The sequence below is a fragment of the Oncorhynchus clarkii genome, chromosome 3 (assembly GCF_045791955.1).
Source record: "Oncorhynchus clarkii lewisi isolate Uvic-CL-2024 chromosome 3, UVic_Ocla_1.0, whole genome shotgun sequence".
Lineage (NCBI taxonomy): Eukaryota > Metazoa > Chordata > Actinopteri > Salmoniformes > Salmonidae > Oncorhynchus > Oncorhynchus clarkii.
In genome coordinates, this window is record NC_092149.1 from 42730468 (window position 1) to 42752386 (window position 21919).

At 44.0% G+C, this 21919-nt stretch overlaps 1 protein-coding gene across 4 annotated transcripts in view; it reads right to left on the reverse strand.

The window, feature by feature from the left end:
- The window catches only part of LOC139395675 (dachshund homolog 1-like), a 263172-nt gene that overhangs the window by 50500 nt on the left and 190753 nt on the right, over positions 1-21919 (reverse strand). The window contains exons 4-7 of one of the 4 annotated variants that reach the window (XM_071143011.1): positions 2009-2181; positions 1776-1868; positions 1322-1457; positions 694-834 (exon numbers count right to left, since the gene is read on the reverse strand). In XM_071143011.1, the coding sequence (XP_070999112.1) occupies positions 694-834; positions 1322-1457; positions 1776-1868; positions 2009-2181 (543 nt within the window). Of the gene's footprint in view, positions 1-693; positions 835-1255; positions 1458-1775; positions 1869-2008; positions 2182-21919 lie in introns of all 4 variants that reach the window. The other 3 variants (XM_071143003.1, XM_071143028.1, XM_071143019.1) reach the window with 3 other exon arrangements.

Genomic DNA, 21919 nt, shown 5'->3' on the forward strand with positions numbered 1-21919 from the left:
GGACTGGAGAGTTAATTAGGATTTTTTTTAAAATCAGAATGGAGCTTAGCACAGGAAACATCTGAGAGGACAACCTGGCTCAAACTGCTTTCCCCCAGACACTTGGAGATTAATTCACCTTTCAACAGGACAATAACCTAAAACACAAGGCCAAATCTATACTGGAGTTGCTTACCAAGAAGACAGTGAATGTTCCTAAGTGGCAAATCTGCATGCACATCTATGGCAAGACTTTAAAATGGTTGTCTAGCAATGATCAACAACTAATTTGACAAAGCTTGAAAAATGTTGAAAAGAGTAATGGGAAAATATTGTACAGTCCAGGTGTGCAAAGCTCTTATAGACTTACCCAGAAATACTCACAGCTGAAATCGCTGCCATAGGTGATTCTAACACTTATTAACGCATGGGTGTGAATAATTATGTAAATGAGATATTTCTGTATTTCATTTTAAATACAGTACATTTGCTAAAATGTCTAAAAACATGTTTTTAATTTGTCATTATGGGGTATTGCATGTAGACAGGTGATATATATTTAATCCATTTTGAATACAAGCTGTAACACAGCAAAATGTGGAATAAGTCAAGGGGTATGAATACTTTCTGAAGGCACTGTATATGTATGAAAATAGGACACATATCTTACCTTTGTCAACGTGAATATAGGTTTTTCAATAGGACACGTCTTACCTTTGTGAATGTGCATCCTCTTTGCTTCGTGACTCATGTCGTGGGCCAGGTCTCCTTCTTTAGGCCCAGGCAGAATGCTAGGGGAGAGGCCCAGCAGAGCTTGGTTCATTTGGTTCATAGAAAGACCATTCTGATGTATGGCTGGAGAGGAGAGAGAGTAGTACAGGTGAGCTAGAAGATGTCTTTGTCTCGAATTGACCTGTATATGCCCTGTTTTTGGAAATGAACTTCTAACTATCAAATTTTGAACACGTGGATGATTCAGAATACGTGTTTTTCAATTCTGGTACTAAGGAACCCCTAATGTACAAGGATTTGTTCCATCCCAGCACTATTATACCTGATTAAACTGATCAAGTGTACTAATCATCTAGCACTTGATTTGTTGAATCAGGTGTGTTACTGCTGTTGGGCTGAAAGAAAAACCTACACAGCCAGTGAGTAACTAGGACTAGGATTGAAGAGCACTACAAATCCCAAATCAATCAATTTATCGGTTCAGTACAACAAAAACAACAATATCAAAATTGGGTTAGTTGGTTAGCGGGGTGGGTTTGTTTACTTGCGGAACTGAACACGCAGTTAGCCAGTCTGACTCGTTGCATGGGGAGGGAATAGGGGGACGTACGTATCCTGTCTGAGGAGCTCTCTGTGTGGGCCGGTGAGCTGGAGACACTGCTGCTGCGGTGGGACGACGGGTGGCTGCCGGGCCTCCTGCCGTCCTCTAAGGAAGGGGTGGGGGAGGGACTGTCTGGGACACGCTCCTGTCAATGACAGAGGGACATCAGTGACAAGGTCATCAGTGACAACTAAGGCCCATGAAAGTAGATGCTATGTAATCAATGTACATTTCCATAGTGCTTTCCACTCTGTCATCGCAGTCAAAAGTTCAGGATAAGTAACTTTAAATGTGCAGAGCTGTATGTTAGTTATACACAGTGTGTGTCCATTCTGCCAGTTTATCTCAATGACTGTGGCGACTATTCTTCAGGGCATGCTCTGTTTGTTGCTGTATCATGGCAGCCATGTTGTAATGTGTTTACTATACAGTTTAGTAAATTAAGTCCATTCTAGTGGTTTACCTTGATTACTGAGGTGACCATTCTGCAGGGCAGGCTCTGCTGCTGTGCCACATCGGCCATGTTGGAATATAACAGTGTTTCCCAATCCTGGTCCTGGGGACCCAAATGGGTACATATTTTATTTTTGCCCTAACAGTAACAAAGTTATGGGTCCTAAGGATAAGGATTGGGAAACACTGTCATATAATATAATACTTTCTAGTTTAGTATTATGTTTATTATACACAGCTTACCTTGATAACTGAGGTGACCATTCTGCAGGGCAGGCTCTGTTGCTGTGCGACGGCGGCCATGTTGGCGATGGTGCTGAGGTGGTTCATCTGGCTCATTGCCATGGTGACAGAAGCAGGGGGCAAGCTGCACGGGATCAGGGGGTGGGGCATCATCATGAAGGGCAGTTCCAAACCTACAACAGGTGAGAAAGGTGATTGGTTAACGGAAACCATGGTTGATTGGTTCATCTGGATTGGAGGAAATTGATAGTTTAATTGGTTAATTTGACATAAAGGTAACCATTAAGGGCTGGTTTCAGTAATAACCTTCTACAATGTTAAGATTTTTGTTAGACCATAAGAAAAACTTTATCTAAATGTAACTGTAAAACCCTATTCACATGTGACTAGTATTACTAGAGAACGTTATGTAATTATTAGCCCAGAATGTCCCTTATTCCAGAGTTGTTGTTTTTCTTCAAAGCTGATACCTGTAAATCGCATTTTTTTCAATAAATAGACAGTTATGACGGAAGCCTGGAGGTTTTTTTCTAGGTGTGAAGATATTTAAACAAGTCCCGGTGATAACAGGGCAACACTGATAACTCCAGCTTGGTTCCCAAGTTTAGAAACCATACCAAACCATCTTTGGTATATTGTCGGCATACCATTTGAATTTAGGAAGCATGGTCATAATCACTATTTTATGTTGGGATATTTTATTAGAAGACATCCTACAGTAAATGCCCCCCAGCCTTCAGATGTGATGCGTTTTTAGGCTATGGATGACAAAGTGAATTGATACTTTTCCTATACTTTCCTAATGTTTAGCTCAGTTGTATGCTGCTGCTTTGGGTTGCATTAAATAGGAGCAATATTTTTTACTGATGCAAGTTGGCGATGTTCAATTAATTCACACAAACTTATAAACAAAAGCATTTACTGTGAAAGTTGACACATGTAGGCCCTTCATATATAGGCTATGAACAACTATTTATCGAATCAGTTATTGCTTTCTTGCTGAAAATGCGAGCAACACCTTTCAAACTCAGACATTTCTCTCAAAACACAGGGATGTCAATTAGCACAGGACTAGTATTATCAGCAGTAGCTTATTCTGTCTGGAATTGTTACTCTCCTGCCATGTAAAAATAACTGACATGGCAGATTCGGACGGGGCTAAAATGACAGATGTGGTGTTTTGTGCTCGTGCACATAATTACATTACCCGACCTCCCCCAGTAAGACTAATCCTGTTCGAATAGGGCTTAAAACTGCAAATAGCGCATTGTAAATTTGATTGAATTAAGATTTACTGAAATATTCTTTCTCTCATACCGAGGTGGGTGGCCATGCTGGTATAACCTACAGATCACTGATACTGACATGCCATGCAATGACAAAATAACAGCATAAAATTATTATTATCAAACAACACTACACTACTTTACTCTAATAAATTTAGCTGGATGAGTTAAACCCGGTCCTTCGCTACAGTATATTTTGAGGTGTAAATGTTTAACAACAGATGTTAATAATAGATACCATAATTGTAATGAAAATGGTAATGATGATAACAGTAGTTGAAAGCCAAACGTTTACACAGCCATAAAAGGCACATCAATTATTCTGTGGCTGAAAAAAAGGTCCACGTTATGGAAATAGGGCTGACTACTTACACATAAGGCATAATCTCAGTCTGCATCCTAAATGGTACCCTTTTCTTTATACAAATAGGGTGCCATTTGGGACAAACAAAATAAGGCAATCATTGGAAGCCATTACCCAAATGACTTGTTAAAACACGCTAATAGCAAAACAAGTATCTTCAGAACTACTGTGTGACAAATGTCTACAGGCTACTGTATAGTGTATAGGGCTAGTGTGGACTTAGGATACTAGGATACTCTTACAACAACAGGGAACTTTCAATTCATTTCGGCTCTGTTCTGTGATCTGCATTGGCCACTGTACCCCATTACAAGATCAGATATCTAACAAATGTTTCAAATTACTACATTTTGGCTCTGCAATTAGTGATCTAATTGGTCAAAGTGGAGAGATTACTTGGCCAGAAATGTAAGGAGTGCTCTGCTGTGCCTTTAGGTGGGACAGTATAATGAAAATGGTCTAACTTTCAAAGAACATGAACACAGCTAGGTGTGTGTTCTGGAAACCACACATTTGTCTGCATCATTTCCAATCCCCCATATCTCTCTCTCTATATATATACAGTACCAGTCAAAAGTTTGGACACACAAACTCATTCCAGGGTTTTTCTTTGGTTTTACTACTTTCTACATTGTAGAATAACAGTGAAGACATCAAAACTATGAAATAACACACATGTAATCATGTAGTATCCAAACATGTGTTAAACAAATCTAAATATATACACTGCTCAAAAAAATAAAGGGAACACTTAAACAACACAATGTAACTCCAAGTCAATCACACTTCTGTGAAATCAAACTGTCCACTTAGGAAGCAACACTGATTGACAATATATTTCACATGCTGTTGTGCAAAATGGAATAGACAACAGGTGGAAATTATAGGCAATTAGCAAGACACCCCCATTAAAGGAGTATTTCTGCAGGTGGTGACCACAGACCACTTCTCAGTTCCTATGCTTCCTGGCTGATGTTTTGGTCACTTTTGAATGCTGGCGGTGCTTTCACTCTAGTGGTAGCATGAGACGGAGTCTACAACCCACACAAGTGGCTCAGGTAGTGCAGCTCATCCAGGATGGCACATCAATGCGAGCTGTGGCAAGAAGGTTTCCTGTGTCTGTCAGCGTAGTGTCCAGAGCATGGAGGCGCTACCAGGAGATAGGCCAGTACATCAGCAGACGTGGAGGAGGCCGTAGGAGGGCAACAACCCAGCAGCAGGACCGCTACCTCCGCCTTTGTGCAAGGAGGAGCAGGAGGAACACTGCCAGAGCCTTGCAAAATGACCTCCAGCAGGCCACAAATGTGCATGTGTCTGCTCAAACAGTCAGAAACAGACTCCATGAGGGTGGTATGAGGGCCCGACGTCCACAGGTGGGGGTTGTGCTTACAGCCCAACACCGTGCAGGACGTTTGGCATTTGCCAGAGAACACCAAGATTGGCAAATTCGCCACTGGCATTTCTTTGGGGGGCCGCACAGCCCTCCATGTGCTCGCCAGAGGTAGCCTGACTGCCATTAGGTACCGAGATGAGATCCTCAGACCCCTTGTGAGACCATATGCTGGTGCGGTTGGCCCTGGGTTCCTCCTAATGCAAGACAATGCTAGACCTCATGTGGCTGGAGTGTCAGCAGTTCCTGCAAGAGGAAGGCATTGATGCTATGGACTGGCCCGCCCTTTCCCCAGACCTGAATCCAATTGAGCACATCTGGGACATCATGTCTCGCTCCATCCACCAACGCCACGTTGCACCACAGACTGTCCAGGAGTTGGCGCATGCTTTAGTCCAGGTCTGGGAGGAGATCCCTCAGGAGACCATCCGCCACCTCATCAGTAGCATGCCCAGGCGTTGTAGGGAGGCCATACATGCACGTGGAGGCCACACACACAACTGAGCCTCATTTTGACTTGTTTTAAGGACATTACATCAAAGTTGGATCAGCCTGTAGTGTGGTTTTCCACTTTAATTTTGAGTGTGACTCCAAATCCAGACCTCCATGGGTTGATACATTTGATTTCCATTGATAATTTTTGTATGATTTTGTTGTCAGCACATTCAACTATGTAAAGAAAAAGTATTTAATAAGAATATTTCATTCATTCAGATCTAGGATGTGTTATTTTAGTGTTCCCTTAATTTTTTTGAGCAGTGTATTATATTTGAGATTCTTCAGCTAGGGGTCATGATAAGGGCTGTACCAAAATGTTTGATGTATTAGAATAATTGATTAGGCTTATGTTGTATTAATAGAAGGGGAGGGGTTATAAGACCCCTCCCTCCTTACATTTATAGGGTCCTAGACTACAGATTAAGAATATGCAGTATATATTCATTATAGAGGTTTAGTATTGCTCCACAGTTGTTTTCTAGTTTTCTCTCTCTTTCTCTTATAAAGAGACCCCTCTGAGAAATGTGTGACTGAGACAGAACTCTGCAGGGGTGTGTAGGACATAAGACTTGTCAAACATTCCACAATAAATCAACTTTGGGGAGTGGACATTTACTGCTAAATTTTTAGATAACACTAAAAGCCATTGTTTATAAATCTTTGTAGGCACGGTAAAAAGGTAATGACGTAGGAAGTGGCATCAACAGGGCTGGACTTCGGGTTTAACAAAACAACTTGAGACCCTTTGTTTGATGCAGAACTTACTCAGAAACATGCATTATGTTCCTGTTGTGAACTTCTGTCTGCAATTGCATTAATACAGGTTTTTGAATTATTTAATTAAAGAAATTGTTATAACGCTAATTTCACCAATGAGCCAATGATTGACAAGGACGAAAGGAACGAACCCTAACAACAGCTTTGCACAAAATAGAATATAGTAAAAATTGTTGTGACGTGACTATCATTAATGTGATGACGGTTATTTTATCAAATCAATTACAGTGGCTTGCGAAAGTATTCACCCCCCTTGGCATAGTTTTGATGTCTCCGCTATTATTCTGCAATGTAGAAAATAGTACAAATAAAGAAAAACCTTTGAATGAGTAGGTGTGTCCAAACTTTTGACTGGTACTGCTTATATATTTGTATATATTTTCCTTTACTATTTTCCCCTAACCCTACCACCCCTCCCTAATTGGAGAAAAATAATGGACCACAATAATTATGCTTCTACTGCCAGCTTATACATACTTTATACATTTTACGAACACAGTATATTTTACATTAGTTATCTTTTATTTGTTTTTAGTCCCATGATTCAGCTACCCTCAACCCCTCCATCTATCTCTGAAGACCCTTCCACCACTTCTTTGGGGGACATTGAACTTGGCGGGATGAAAAGTGACTGGGAACATTTTGGTCTTGCTCTTTTGCCACTCAGATGTTTCCCCCCGAAGTAGTTTAAAGCCAAAATCTAAAAACCAGTTTGGCTCTATAGAAAAGAAGAGAAAAAACACAGCTAGACCCACCACACAAAGCTAATCCACAAAACAACTGCTTTTGCGAGAAAACATCAGTTGCCAACAAGGGGTAAGGCGATCTACACCGCAAAGAAAACCTCAAAAGACAAGGGCTGTGGAATGAAAGACACAGAGGTAGTCCTTCTCTCCGTTGTTCCCTCCCATTCCTCCTGAATCATGTTGATTTCCATAAGAAAGATGGCATGCAGAATCCAAGTGGCAAGCATTCCCAAACATGAAGAAGGCGAGGGAGAAAAAAGCCAAGGCGTGCACCTTCGGTCCCACCAACTTTGCCGTTGGATCTTCATTTCTGAATCAATTAACTCTCAGCATCCTGGGCTCAATTAAAACAGTGCCACAGAGGGCCTGATGTCAGGGGTACTTACAGTGAGACATTATGGAGAGGCCCACTGTATGTATGTGTGTATCTACATTTCCAATGCACTCAAGGGCGAAGGGGGAGCACTATTCTGCCTTTGAGGGATACACACGGCGAAGTGCACAAGCACACATGCAGCGCAGGCATGTGCAAGAACACAGACCGAAACACACACACACACACTGCGTCTGACTTACATCGTCAAGAAATCAACATACAAATAAGAGGAGAGAGATTTAAAAAAATGTATAATAATCATTGCCTGAGACTGATATGACTTTGCTTTTGTCATTCAAATACTGTTTTATCAATCATAGTCCTGAGTGATGTCTCTTGTGTTAACCACTGTATTGTACTTCTATGGTATGTCTCAGTCTGAAAGGTACGCACGCACACACACACACACACACACACACACACACACACACACACACACACACACACACACACACACACACACACACACACACACACACACACACACGTGATCTCTCTCAACCATTTTCAAATTATGTTTCCTCCATAAAGGACCATTCAGTTGACTGTAGGGGAACCTGCTGTAGGCCAAGATGAGTTCATACAGTCCTTTTATGGGGGATTGAAAGGCACTGGGCACACAGAGATTGGTTTGGATTGGTTGGATTCAATGTAAAAGATGAGGTGTTGTTGGAACATATCTGAGTGTTTTATTTGTTTATTTGAGTGGGTGTTTTTTTTCAGACATATTGTTGCTGGCTTTGTTTTGGAAGGGATTCAATTACTTTTCCCAGGTACTTACAGTACATGATGAATTTATACTGAATGGGTTAGAATTAGATTGACCAACTATTGTCATTTTAAATAATATGGACATTGGTATATGTGCGTGTGTGACTGCATTATTTGTGAACAATCTGAAAAGGACCTAACTTGATCAACATTACAGTAAGTGAGGTTTTAATTTAACCACATCGCTAGATGCATTCGTTTGTCAGTTACTGTTATTCGCCTATACAGTGGTTCAACTTCAGCGAGTTTAATTCCCATGTGTTGCTTTCCTAGTGAAAGGCATAAACAACAGCATTTTGAGTAATTTACCTGGAGTAAGCCCTAGGGACTTCTAAAGGTAAACTCCTACTTAGCTACCATCATTAAAACAAAATGAATTAATACGCAGGCAAACAGCTCAAGCTATGGGTAATACAGTACTTTGGAAGTGCACGCATGAATAAGCAACAATCCAAATCATGGAGGATAAATGGAATGAATTCAAACACCCTTCGGAAAGATCACATGATTAAAAAGGTGTTGTCTGACAGAAACATATGGAGTAGGTCTGGAAAACGACAAGCAGGTTCAAGTATTAATACAAAATCAGTTGATGAAGGGTTTAACATGATTAAAAAGAGGGCAATAATTGCTACCTCTTTCATGGACTAAAATTACTGAGTCATTAACTTAAAGTGGTACAATATCCTCTATTGTTAATCCTTCTGGTGTTCTAGCGGTGTGTGTGTGTGTGTGTGTGTGTGTGTGTGTGTGTGTGTGTGTGTGTGTGTGTGTGTGTGTGTGTGTGTGTGTGTTAGAGGTCGACCGATTATGATTTTTCAACCCCAAAACCGATTATTGGAGGACCAAAAAAGCCGATACCGATTAATCGGGCAATTTATTTATAATAATGACAATTACAACAATACTGAATGAACACTTACTTTAACTTAATATAATACATCAATACAATCAATTTAGCCTCAAGTAAATAATGAAACATGTTCAATTTGGTTTAAAAAAATGCAAAAACAAAGTGTTGGAGAGGAAAGTAAAAGTGCAATATGTGCTATGTAAGAAAGCTAACGTTTCAGTTCCTTGAGAACATATGAAAGCTGGTGGTTCCTTTTAACATGAGTCTTCAATATTCCCAGGTAAGAAGTTTTAGGTTGTAGTTATTATAGGAATTATAGGACTATTTCCCTCTATACCATTTGAATTTCATTAACCTTTGACTATTGGATGTTCTTATAGGCACTTTAGTATTGCCAGTGTAACAGTATAGCTTCCGTCCCTCTCCTCGCTCCTCCCTGGGCTCGAACCAGCAACACAACGACAACAGCCACCATCAATGCAGCGTTACCCATGTAGAGCAAGGGGAACAACTACCAGAAGGCTCTGAGCGAGTGACGTTTGAAAAGCTATTAGTGCGCGCTAACTAGCTAGCCATTTCACTTCGGTTACACCAGCCTCATCTCGGGAGTTGATATGCTTGAAGTCATAAACAGCGCAATGCTTGACGCACAGCCAAGAGCTGCTGGAAAAATGCCCGAAAGTGCTGTTTGAATGAATGTTTACGCGCCTGCTTCTGCCTACCACCGCTCAGTAGATACTTGTATGCTTGTATGTTCAGTCAGATTATATGCAACGCAGGATACGCTAGATAATATCTAGTAATATCATCAACCATGTGTAGTTAACTAGTGATTATGATTATGGTTTTTTATAACTTAAATTTAATGCTAGCTAGCAACTTACCTTGGCTTACTGCATTCGCGTAACAGGCAGTCTCCTTGTGGAGTGCAACGAGAGAGAGGCGGGTCGTTATTGCGTTGGACTAGTTAACTGCAAGATTGGATCCCCCGAGCTGACAAGGTGAAAATCTGTCGTTCTGCCCCTGAACAAGGCAGTTAACCCACCGTTCCTAGAACGCCATTGAAAATAAGAATATGTTCTTAAAGGACTTGCCTAGTTAAATAAAGATTAAATAAAGGTGTAAAAAAATTAAAAATTCATGTAAAAAAATTGGGCAAATCGGCGCCCCAAAATACCGATTTCCGATTGTTATGAACTTGAAATCGGCCCTAATTAATCGGCCATTCCGAGTAATCGGTCGACCTCTAGTGTGTGTGCGAGCGTGCCTGTGTGTGTGTGTTAACAGTACTCCTGATGGAGACAGCTATTCTACCCACCTTTTCCTACAATAAGGAATCCTCCAGGGTGGGAATAATGGAAAATGAATCCAAAGGTGTCCGACTGAAAACCTAGCCTTCCGAATACCACACAGATCTCTGTCTCGCTGCCAATCGTCAGGTTTAGCTCTGGAGTAGCTAGATTTCCATTGACAAAAATTCAACCAGCTCCTACTTGGCACATTATTATCTCTTCAACTGAATGATTTGTTGTTTGAGGAGCAAAACAGAAACAAAAGAGAGAGAGATGACATTTTCAGCCACAGCTCAGGTTCAGATCTCTTTTTTTCTCTAACTCCCACTGTCCAGGAAAAGTGTCATGACAAACAATAAAACAAACAATAGTTGATCGGAGGTCGGCGCCAGGGCCTTGAGTAAAAGCTCCAGTATTTAAGCGACCACCGGTGCAAGCCAGGGCAGAGTGGTCTCCGCAGATGCTAGAGCTAATGAAGCTGTCTGTCTGTTATTTACCTTCTTTTAACTGGAAAAGGGGGATGAGATGTACAGTAAGAGATAGCAAGGACTGGAGAGGATCTGTCCAGGCCTCTCTCTCTCTCTCTGTCTCACTCGCTGATTAAGTAGGACCGTGAGGACGACGGGGGAATGCAAAATTGGTTGACAACACAACCAAAGCTGAATAATCCTTATGTTTGCTAATATATGGCTTGTGTCAAGCCTATCTGTCAAACTAAAACACATTTGAATGTGGTCAGAGCCTTTGATTTGGATTGGGAAAGACACAGGGTTGATTTGTACTGTGTTGCTAAAAGCCTCCTTTTGCTTTCATGGTACAGAGATGTGTTTTTCTTCTGATATGTCAAAAAACTATAAATGGCAGTTTTAATCAAATAGAATACTCTAGAATTACTTCTTGTACATTCACATACTCCAAAACAATCTTGGCTTTTTTACTAAATGCCCTTGTAAAATGCCCCTGAGTTGCTGCTGCATTGCTCAGACAAAGGTGAGAGCATGGTCTATAGGTGTGGAACTTTTTTGTGGTCGTGTTGGGGGATTTGTTGGGTTTTGCACCCAAATCCCATAAATAAACGATTGGCTGGTGAAAAGAAAATGGTTGCGTCCCAAACAGCACCCCATTTCCTGTATAGCGGGTACCATATGGGACACAAGCCAATGGCTCTGAGCTGTGGGCCATTTTAGTGGTCTCACAGTACCACTAATCAACCAGATATCTTTATTGTAAGTACACATTTCTCCAGAAGGCAACAGTACAGCCTTATGAGGTGGGTGGGCCATTAAACTCCATCAGATAGAAGCGCAAGCTACAGGAAATATACAACAAAAAACCCAGAAACTTAAAGTCGTATTGTGGCAGTTCATGGGCTGTTTTCATCTACACATGTACAGGCACACAAACATAGACATACAAACACATACCCAGAAACGCACACACATCCCCTACACACACACACATATGAGCACACGCATTCCCACACACACAAACACAGACATAAAGACACATATACGCAGACACCACAGGGGGTTGGTGGCACCTTAATTGGGGAGAACAGGCTCATGGTAATGACTGGAGAGGAGTAACTGGAATAGTATCAAATACACCAAACACAGTGTTTCCAGGTGTTTGATGCCATTCCATGAGCTAGCTCCCTTCCGGCCATTATAATGAACCTTCAGCAGCCTCCTGTGACAGACACGCACACACTTCCCCTGCACGCACACACAATCACACACACCCATCCACACAGAGACTACACACAACACACATGACCACAATATAGACGACCTTCCTATAGCAGCAGCATGAAAGAGATACACATACTTTCCAATGATTCAGGTGGGAAGGAACACTTGCAAACTTATGTCATGTAATGTACTGTAAATGAATGTTAGAGAAAGTAATGATAACAAAACATCTTTGGTTTGATGAGGTAGCATAATGACTTGCCTCCCCCTGAACCGCTATGCGCACATTTACTCTAGTGTTGCACGGTATACTTAAACTTTGGTATTTTTTCAATACTAGAACATTAAAAACTATTCGGTGCTAGAATTGTTGTTACATTCGGTACATCTGTCAAATGTGTCTCACGGATCAAGCCTGTATATCAGCGCAGCCGACCCCTTATTATAGCGCGCTGCGTGCCTGCTCCACTTTCTCATTGCTAGCCTGCACTGAGAGTCTGGGCCGCATTATGTTCGCTCCCCACTCATGCTGCACAGAAGTTAACATACTTGAACAATGCGACACATCATGAAGAAATGTTGAAACTGTTCATTACTGTTCGCAAAACAATGTCCAAACAGGCTAGAACACTTTACAATGCAAGAAGATACTGGTACCTTCCAGCTTTGTAGGCAAACTTTCCTTGTTAGCTTTCCTAAATCTAACATAAATTCACTACCCAAGTACTTTGTTTGTAATACCATAATGGAAAATATGCTGATTTCAAAGCTGATTGCCATCAAAAAAATATTGCAGAGGAGTCAGGCGCAGGACAGCAGAGATGAGTCAATAAAAGTAACTTTACTCAAAGTCATCAAAATACAAGAGAATTACCAAGCCCACAATACGGACCACAATACGACAAACAATCACTCACAACCAAACATGGGGAAACAGAGGGTTTAATAATAAACAGGTAATTGGGGAATTGAAACCAAAGACAAAACAAATGGACAATGAAAAGTGGATCGGCGATGGCTAGAAGGCCGGTGACGTCGACCGCCGAACACTGCCCGAACAAGGAGAGGGACCGACTTCGGCGGAAGTCGTGACAATAGCAGTTTTCCGGGGAAATCGCTTTCAGAAGTGTGTTTTAAATAAAGTGTCAACTCCTTCCATCTGGGATATCTTCCATCCAGGATATTCTGGTGATTGACTGAATCAATTCACATCACTACTAAGAAAATAGAATGAATGGTTACAAGAGGTTGAAAAGATCATTCTGTTTAGATAATTCTGCCATGGAGTCACAACGTAGTATCTATGTAGCTGTGATCTGATGATCATTACATATGTCATAAATAAAAACATGATGATATGTCTTTCATGATGTCTCAACCTTCTCACAAAATAATTCCAAAATTCCACATTTTCCAAATGAACAATGTGCTTGAAAATAACAATCCACACTAAATGTTGACCCGAAACGAACCAATTACCGCATTTATGTAATGCGCTAAACAACTTGTGGGAGGGACAGAGATGTTACAGACCAGGGTCGTTTTCATTTGGCACCAAATTATAGAAAACAGACGGATGGCGGGAGGGACAACCGGAACTTGTCCACTAAGAAGCATTTATTCATATTTTCTGTTGAAAAAAGGTTGCTACGGTGTGACCCAAAATATACAACCCAGATTAACCTAATAATCCACATGGCTAGGGATGCCCAGGATGTCCAAGCCTCCAGGAGACATTGATATTAAGCCATGACCATACTGTTCACATTTCTAGTGTGGGTCTGGGCCCATCTAACTTGACATTTGTCACAGGTCACTCACAATAAACTGATAAACACACACATAAACACACGCACAATCACACACACACACACACACACACACACACACACACACACACACACACACACACACACACACACACACACACACACACACACACACACACACACACACACACACACACACACACACACACACACACACACACACACACACACACACACACACACACACAGAGGGAGAGAGAGAACCCATTACTAGCAGCTATTACTACTGACGGTGTAATATATCCCCTGCCGAATCAATAGAGTTCTTGTGTCAGTGACACGCCAAGCAGATAGAGGAATTATTTCCATGTGATACGCAGTAAAAGGCCTCCCCCCTCTTAAAAAGATTGCTTTCAGTCAACGGGCGAGTCGTTGTCATTTGATTCACGCCGCTCTCCGCCGTCATATGGGTGCCGTTTGGGGATCGGTTTACATGTGCTGGTCATCAGACCATCTGTTTTAATTACAAAATTAGCATTACTCGCTCTGGCCTGTTCTCTTCATCTATAACCATTGGTCCTTGAGAGAAAATCAGTAAGATCGCTCAAAACTCAAAAAATGTAAATGAAAAGCATAGTCAAACTCTCATTTGCAATGACGGTCTACCCCGGCCAAACCCTAACCTGGGCGACGCAGGGCCAATTGTGCGCCTCCATATGGGACTCCCAATCCCAGCCGGTTGTGATACAGCCTGGAATTGAACCAGGGTCTGTACTGACACCTCCAGCACTGAGATGCGGTGCCTTAGACCCCTGCGCCACTCGGAAGCCAAATTATGTGATTATCGCAAACGCAAATAGGTGAAACAGGGAAGGAAGACCCAGAGTTACCTCTGCTGCAGTTCTTTATAGTTACCAACCTTCTTATTTTTTGGGGGATCCGGCGCCGACAGAGATGGCCGCCTCGCTTCGCGTTCTCAGGAAACAACGCAGTATTTTGTTTTTTGTGTATTATTTCTGACACTGTTACCCCAGGAAATCTTAATTTTAATTACATACAGCCGGGAGGAACTATTAGATATAAGAGCAACATCAACTTACCAACATTACGACCAGGAATACGACTTTCCCGAAGCGGATCCTCTGTTTGGTCTGTTTGGTCCACCACCCAGGACAATGGATCGGATCCCATCCGGCGACCCAAAACAACAGTGCCGCAGGAAGGGCAGAAGAAGCGGTCTTCTGGTCAGGCTCCGTAGACGGGCACATCGCGTACCGCTACCGAGTTTACTACTCGCCAACGTCCAGTCTCTTGACAACAAGGTAGACGAAATCCGAGCAAAGGTTGCCTTCCAGAGAGACATCAGAGATTGTAACGTTCTTTGTTTCACGGAAACGTGGCTCACTCGAGACACACTGTCGGAGTCGGTACAGCCACCTGGTTTCTTCATGCATCGCGCTGACAGAAACAAACATCTCTCTGGTAAGAAGAAGGACAGGGGGGTATGCCTTATGTTTAACGAGAAGTGGTGTGATCATAACAACATACAGGAACTCAAGTCCTTTTACACCTGACCTAGAATTCCTTACAATCAAATGTCGACCGCATTATCTACCAAGAGAATTCTCTTCGATTATAATCACAGCAGTATATATCCCCCCCAAGCAGACACATCGATGGCCCTGAATGAACTTCATTGGACTCTATATAAACTAGAAACCACATATCCTGAGGCTTTATTCATTGTAGCTGGGGATTTTAACAAGGCTAATCTGAAAACAAGATTCCCTAAATTTTATCAGCATACCGAATGCGCTACCCGGACGGAAAAAATCCTGGACCACTGTTACTCTAACTTCCGCGAAGCATACAAAGCCCTGCCCCGCCCTCCTTTTGGAAAATCTGACCACGACTCCATTTTGTTGCTCCCAGCCTATAGACAGAGACTAAAACAGGAAACGCTCGTGCTCAGGTCTGTTCAACGCTGGTCTGACCAATCTGATTCCATGCTTCAAGATTGCTTCAATCACGTGGACTGGGATATGTTCCACATAGCTTTGGATAATAACATTGATGAATATGCTGATTCCGTGAGCGAGTTTATTAGCAAGTGCATCGGTGATGTTGTACCCACAGCAACTATTAAAACCTTCCCCAACCAGAAACCGTGGATTGATGGCAGCATTCGTGCCAAACTGAAAGCGAGAACCACTGCTTTTAATCAGGGCAAGGCGACCGGAAACATGACCGAATACAAACAGTGCAGCTATTCCCTCCGCAAGGCAATCAAACAAGCTAAGCATCAGTATAGAGACAAAGTAGAGTCGCAATTCAATGGCTCAGACACGAGAGGTATGTGGCAGGGTCTACAGTCAATCACGGACTACAGAAAGAAAACCAGTCCCGTCGTGGACCACAATGTCCTGCTCCCAGAGAAATGAAACAACTTCATTGCTCGCTTTGAGGACACTACAGTGCCAAAGACACGGCCCGCTACCAAAACCTGCGGGCTCTCCTTCACCGCAGCCAACGTGAGTAAAGCATTTAAACGTGTTAACCCTCGCAGGGCTACCGGCCTAGACGGCATCCCTAGCCGCGTCCAAAGAGCATGCGCAGACCAGCTGGCTGGTGTTTACGGACATATTCAATCAATCCTTATCCCAGGCTGCTGTTCCCACATGCTTCAAGAGGGCCACCATTGTTCCAGTTCCCAAGAAAGCTAAATGTAACTGAGCTAAATGACTATCGCCCCGTAGCACTCACCTCCGTCATCATGAAGTGCTTTGAGAGACTAGTCAAGGAACATATCACCTCCACCCTACCTGACACCCTAGACCCACTCCAATTTGCTTACCGCCCCAATAGGTCCACAGACAACGCAATCACACTGCACACTGCCCTAACTCATCTGGACAAGAGGAATAACTATGTAAGAATGCTGTTCATCGACTACAGCTCATCATTTAACACCATAGTACCCTCCAAACTCATCACCTGGGTCCTGGACTTCCTGAAGGGCCGCCCCCAGGTGGTGGGGGTAGGAAACAACATCTCCACCCCGCTGATCCTCAACACTGGGGCCCCATGTGACAGATCATGTGACACTTAGATTACACATAGGTGGACTTTATTTAACTAATTATGTGACTTCTGAAGGTAATTGGTTGCACCAGATCTTATTTAGTGGATTCATAGCATAATTTTTAAAAATTTTATAAACAAGTCATTTTTTTAAAATTTCACTTCAACAATTTGGACTATTTTGTGTATATGTCCATTACATGAAATCCTAATAAAAATCTATTTAAATTACTGGTTGTAATGCAACAAAATAGGAAAAATGCCAAGGGGGGTGAATACTTTTGCAAGTCACTGTAAGTATGTTTAATTATTACGTGATTAAATTAATCATTAACTCATTAGCAATATTGGGGCACCATGGACAAAGTTTGTTTAATGAGTTACCATTACCCGAATTAACTCAATAATACATCCAAATATATCATTATCATACCAGTCATCCATTAATCTTTTTTTTAACCTCATATCAGTCTCATTCTGAATGTCGTTGACTTCAACTCTGCATGAACCCTAGTCTAAATGATGATTCAGTGATACAAAAAATTGGCTTAATTATTTAATTAATTAATTTTATTATTTTAATATTATTTAATTTATTTAACTAACTAAATAATCACACATAAATACATAAACACGCACACTGTCACGTTCTGACCTCTATTTCCGTTGTTTTGTATTTATTTAGTATGGTCAGGGCGTGAGTTGGGTGGGCAGTCTATGTTTGTTTTTCTAGGTTTTGGGGCATTTCTATGTTTTCGGCCTAGTATGGTTCTCAATCAGAGGCAGGTGTCATTAGTTGTCTCTGATTGAGAATCATACTTAGGTAGCCTGGGTTGCACTGTTTGTTTGTGGGTGATTGGCTATGTTGATGGCTTGTTTCAGCACAGTCCATATGATTAGCTTCACGGTTGTTATTTTGTTTACTGGTTTTGTATAGTGTTCAGTGTTCACTACTTTCTTTATTAAAGATTGACCATGGACACTTACCACGCCGCGTATTGGTCCTCAGATCCATCTCGCCTCTCCTCTTCAGATGAAGAGGAGGACGGCCGTGACAGAATCACCCACCAACCAAGGACCAAGCGGCGTGGTAGAAAACAGCGACGACAGCAGCAGCAGCAGCAGCAGCAGCAACAACAGCGGCCGGTATCACAGGACTCCTGGACATGGGAGGAGATACTGAACGGAGAGGGACCCTGGGCACAGGCTGGGGAATATCGCTGCCCCAAAGCAGAGCTGGAGGCAGCGAAAGCTGAGCGGCGGCGATATGAGGAGGCAGCACGGCAGTGCGACAGGTACGAGAGACAGCCCCAAACATTTTTTTGGGGGGGGCACACGAGGGGTGGAGCTAAGCCAGGTAGCAGACCTGCGCTCACTCCTCGTGCTTATTTAAGCAGCGCGATACTGGGCAGGCACCGTGTTATGCGGTTAAGCGCACGGTGTCGCCAGTACGTGTCCATAGCCCGGTGCGCTATAGGACAGCCCCCCGAGAGTGTCATGCGAGTGCGGGCATCGAGCCAGGGCGTATGGTGCCTGCTCAGCGGGTCTGGTCGCCGGTACGCAGTTTTGGTCCAGGGTATCCTGCGCCGGCTCTGCGTGCTGTGTCTCCGGGGCGCTGGGAGGGTGCAGTGCGTCCTCTGCCTGCGCTCCGCTCGTGCCGGGCGAATGTGGGAATGGAGCCTAAGGGAGAGGTGCGTGTAGTAAGCACTAGATCTCCCGTGCTTACCCACAGCCCGGTTCAACCTGTGCCTGCACTCTGGAGGGTCCGGGCTAGAGTGGTTATCCAGCCTGGGGAAGTGGTGCCAAGGTTGCGCACCAGAGCTCCAGTGCTCCCCCACAGCCCGGTCCTTCAGGTGCCTCCTCCTAACCCCAAGCCTCCTGAAGGTCTCCCCAGCCTGGTGGTTCCTGTGGCAGCCCCACGCACCAGGCTGTCTCTCTGTCTCCTCCCTGCAGGTGGTCCTGTCTGTCCGGCGCCGCTGCCGGAGTCTCCCGCCTGTCCGGCGCCGCTGCCGGAGTCTCCCGCCTGTCCGGCGCCGCTGCCGGAGTCTCCCGCCTGTCCGGCGCCGCTGCCGGAGTCTCCCGCCTGTCCGGCGCCTCTGCCGGAGTCTCCCGCCTGTCCGGCGCCTCTGCCGGAGTCTCCCGCCTGTCCGGCGCCGCTGCCGGAGTCTCCCGCCTGTCCGGCGCCGCTGCCGGAGTCTCCCGCCTGTCCGGCGCCTCTGCCGGAGTCTCCCGCCTGTCCGGCGCCTCTGCCGGAGTCTCCCGCCTGTCCGGCGCCTCTGCCGGAGTCTCCCGCCTGTCCGGCGCCTCTGCCGGAGTCTCCCGCCTGTCCGGCGCCTCTGCCGGAGTCTCCCGCCTGTCCGGCGCCTCTGCCGGAGTCTCCCGCCTGTCCGGCGCCTCTGTAACTGTAACTCTACGAATGTATACAGTGCCTTGCGAAAGTATTCGGCCCCCTTGAACTGTGCGACCTTTTGCCACATTTCAGGCTTCAAACATAAAGATATAAAACTGTATTTTTTTGTGAAGAATCAACAACAAGTGGGACACAATCATGAAGTGGAACGACATTTATTGGATATTTCAAACTTTTTTAACAAATCAAAAACTGAAAAATTGGGCGTGCAAAATTATTCAGCCCCCTTAAGTTAATACTTTGTAGCGCCACCTTTTGCTGCGATTACAGCTGTAAGTCGCTTGGGGTATGTCTCTATCAGAATTTTTTTCCCATTCCTCCTTTCAAAACAGCTTGAGCTCAGTGAGGTTGGATGGAGAGCATTTGTGAACAGCAGTTTTCAGTTCTTTCCACAGATTCTCGATTGGATTCAGGTCTGGACTTTGACTTGGCCATTCTAACACCTGGATATGTTTATTTTTGAACCATTCCATTGTAGATTTTGCTTTATGTTTTGGATCATTGTCTTGTTGGAAGACAAATCTCCGTCCCAGTCTCAGGTCTTTTGCAGACTCCATCAGGTCCATCAGGCCTGTCCGGCGCCGCTGCCGGAGCCTCCCGCCTGTCCGGCGCCGCTGCCGGAGCCTCCCGCCTGTCCGGCGCCGCTGCCGGAGCCTCCCGCCTGTCCGGCGCCGCTGCCGGAGCCCCTCTGCCCAGAGCTGCTGCCGCACCTCTGTCCCGAGCAGCTGTCCCTCTGTCCCGAGCAGCTGCCCCACCTCTGTCCCGAGCTGTCCCTCTGTCCCGAGCAGCTGCCCCACCTCTGTCCCGAGCTGCCCCTCTGTCCCAAGCAGCCCCTCTGTCCAGTGGGGTCATTGAGTAGGGTGGCCATGGTGAGAAAGCCACGGAGGCGGACAATAAGGCGGACTAAGACAATGATGAAGTGGAGTCCGCGTCCCGCGCCAGAGCCGCCACCGCGGACAGACGCCCACCCAGACCCTCCCCTATAGGTCAAGGTTTTGCGGCCGGAGTCCGCACCTTTGGGGGGGGGGGGGGGGGGGGTACTGTCACGTTCTGACCTCTATTTCCGTTGTTTTGTATTTATTTAGTATGGTCAGGGCGTGAGTTGGGTGGGCAGTCTATGTTTGTTTTTCTATGTTTTGGGGCATTTCTATGTTTTCGGCCTAGTATGGTTCTCAATCAGAGGCAGGTGTCATTAGTTGTCTCTGATTGAGAATCATACTTAGGTAGCCTGGGTTGCACTGTTTGTTTGTGGGTGATTGGCTATGTTGATGGCTTGTTTCAGCACAGTCCATATGATTAGCTTCACGGTTGTTATTTTGTTTACTGGTTTTGTATAGTGTTCAGTGTTCACTACTTTCTTTATTAAAGATTGACCATGGACACTTACCACGCCGCGTATTGGTCCTCAGATCCATCTCGCCTCTCCTTTTCAGATGAAGAGGAGGACGGCCGTGACACACACATGGTATATATTTAATTGATTACTAACATAATGCAATGAAAAGTCCCTAGTGGACTAACTCGATATGACGGCTTGTTACACAATCAAAGGGGTGGGGAAAGAAAGAGCGAAAGAAGAGAGACAAAGGAATTCAACTATCATACATACAGTTGAATACAGTGCCTTGCAAAAGTATTTGGCCCCCTTGAGCTTTGTGACCTTTTGCCACATTTCAGGCTTCCAACATAAAGATATAAAACTGTATTTTTTTGTGAAGAATCAACAACAAGTGGGACACAATCATGAAGTGGAACAACATTTAACAACTTTTTTAACAAATCAAAAACTGAAAAATTGGGCGTGCAAAATTATTCAGCCCCTTTACTTTCAGTGCAGCAAACTCTCTCCAGAAGTTCAGTGAGGATCTCTGAATGATCCAATGTTGACCTAAATGACTAATGATGATAAATACAATCCACCTGTGTGTAATCAAGTCTCCGTATAAATGCACCTGCACTGTGATAGTCTCAGAGGTCCGTTAAAAGCGCAGAGAGCATCATGAAGAACAAGGAACACACCAGGCAGGTCCGAGATACTGTTGTGAAGAAGTTTAAAGCCAGATTTGGATACAAAAAGATTTCCCAAGCTTAAAACATCCCAAGGAGCACTGTGCAAGCAATAATATTGAAATGGAAGGAGTATCAGACCACTGCAAATCTACCAAGACCTGGCCGTCCCTCTAAACTTTCAGCTCATACAAGGAGAAGACTGATCAGAGATGCAGCCAAGAGGCCCATGATCACTCTGGATGAACTGCAGAGATCTACAGCTGAGGTGGGAGACTCTGTCCATAGGACAACAATCAGTCGTATATTGCACAAATCTGGCCTTTATGGAAGAGTGGCAAGAAGAAAGCCATTTCTTAAAGATATCCATAAAAAGTGTTGTTTAAAGTTTGCCACAAGCCACCTGGGAGACACACCAAACATGTGGAAGAAGGTGCTCTGGTCACATGAAACCAAAATTGAACTTTTTGGCAACAATGCAAAACGTTATGTTTGGCGTAAAAGCAACACAGCTGAACACACCATCCCCACTGTCAAACATGGTGGTGGCAGCATCATGGTTTGGGCCTGCTTTTCTTCAGCAGGGACAGGGAAGATGGT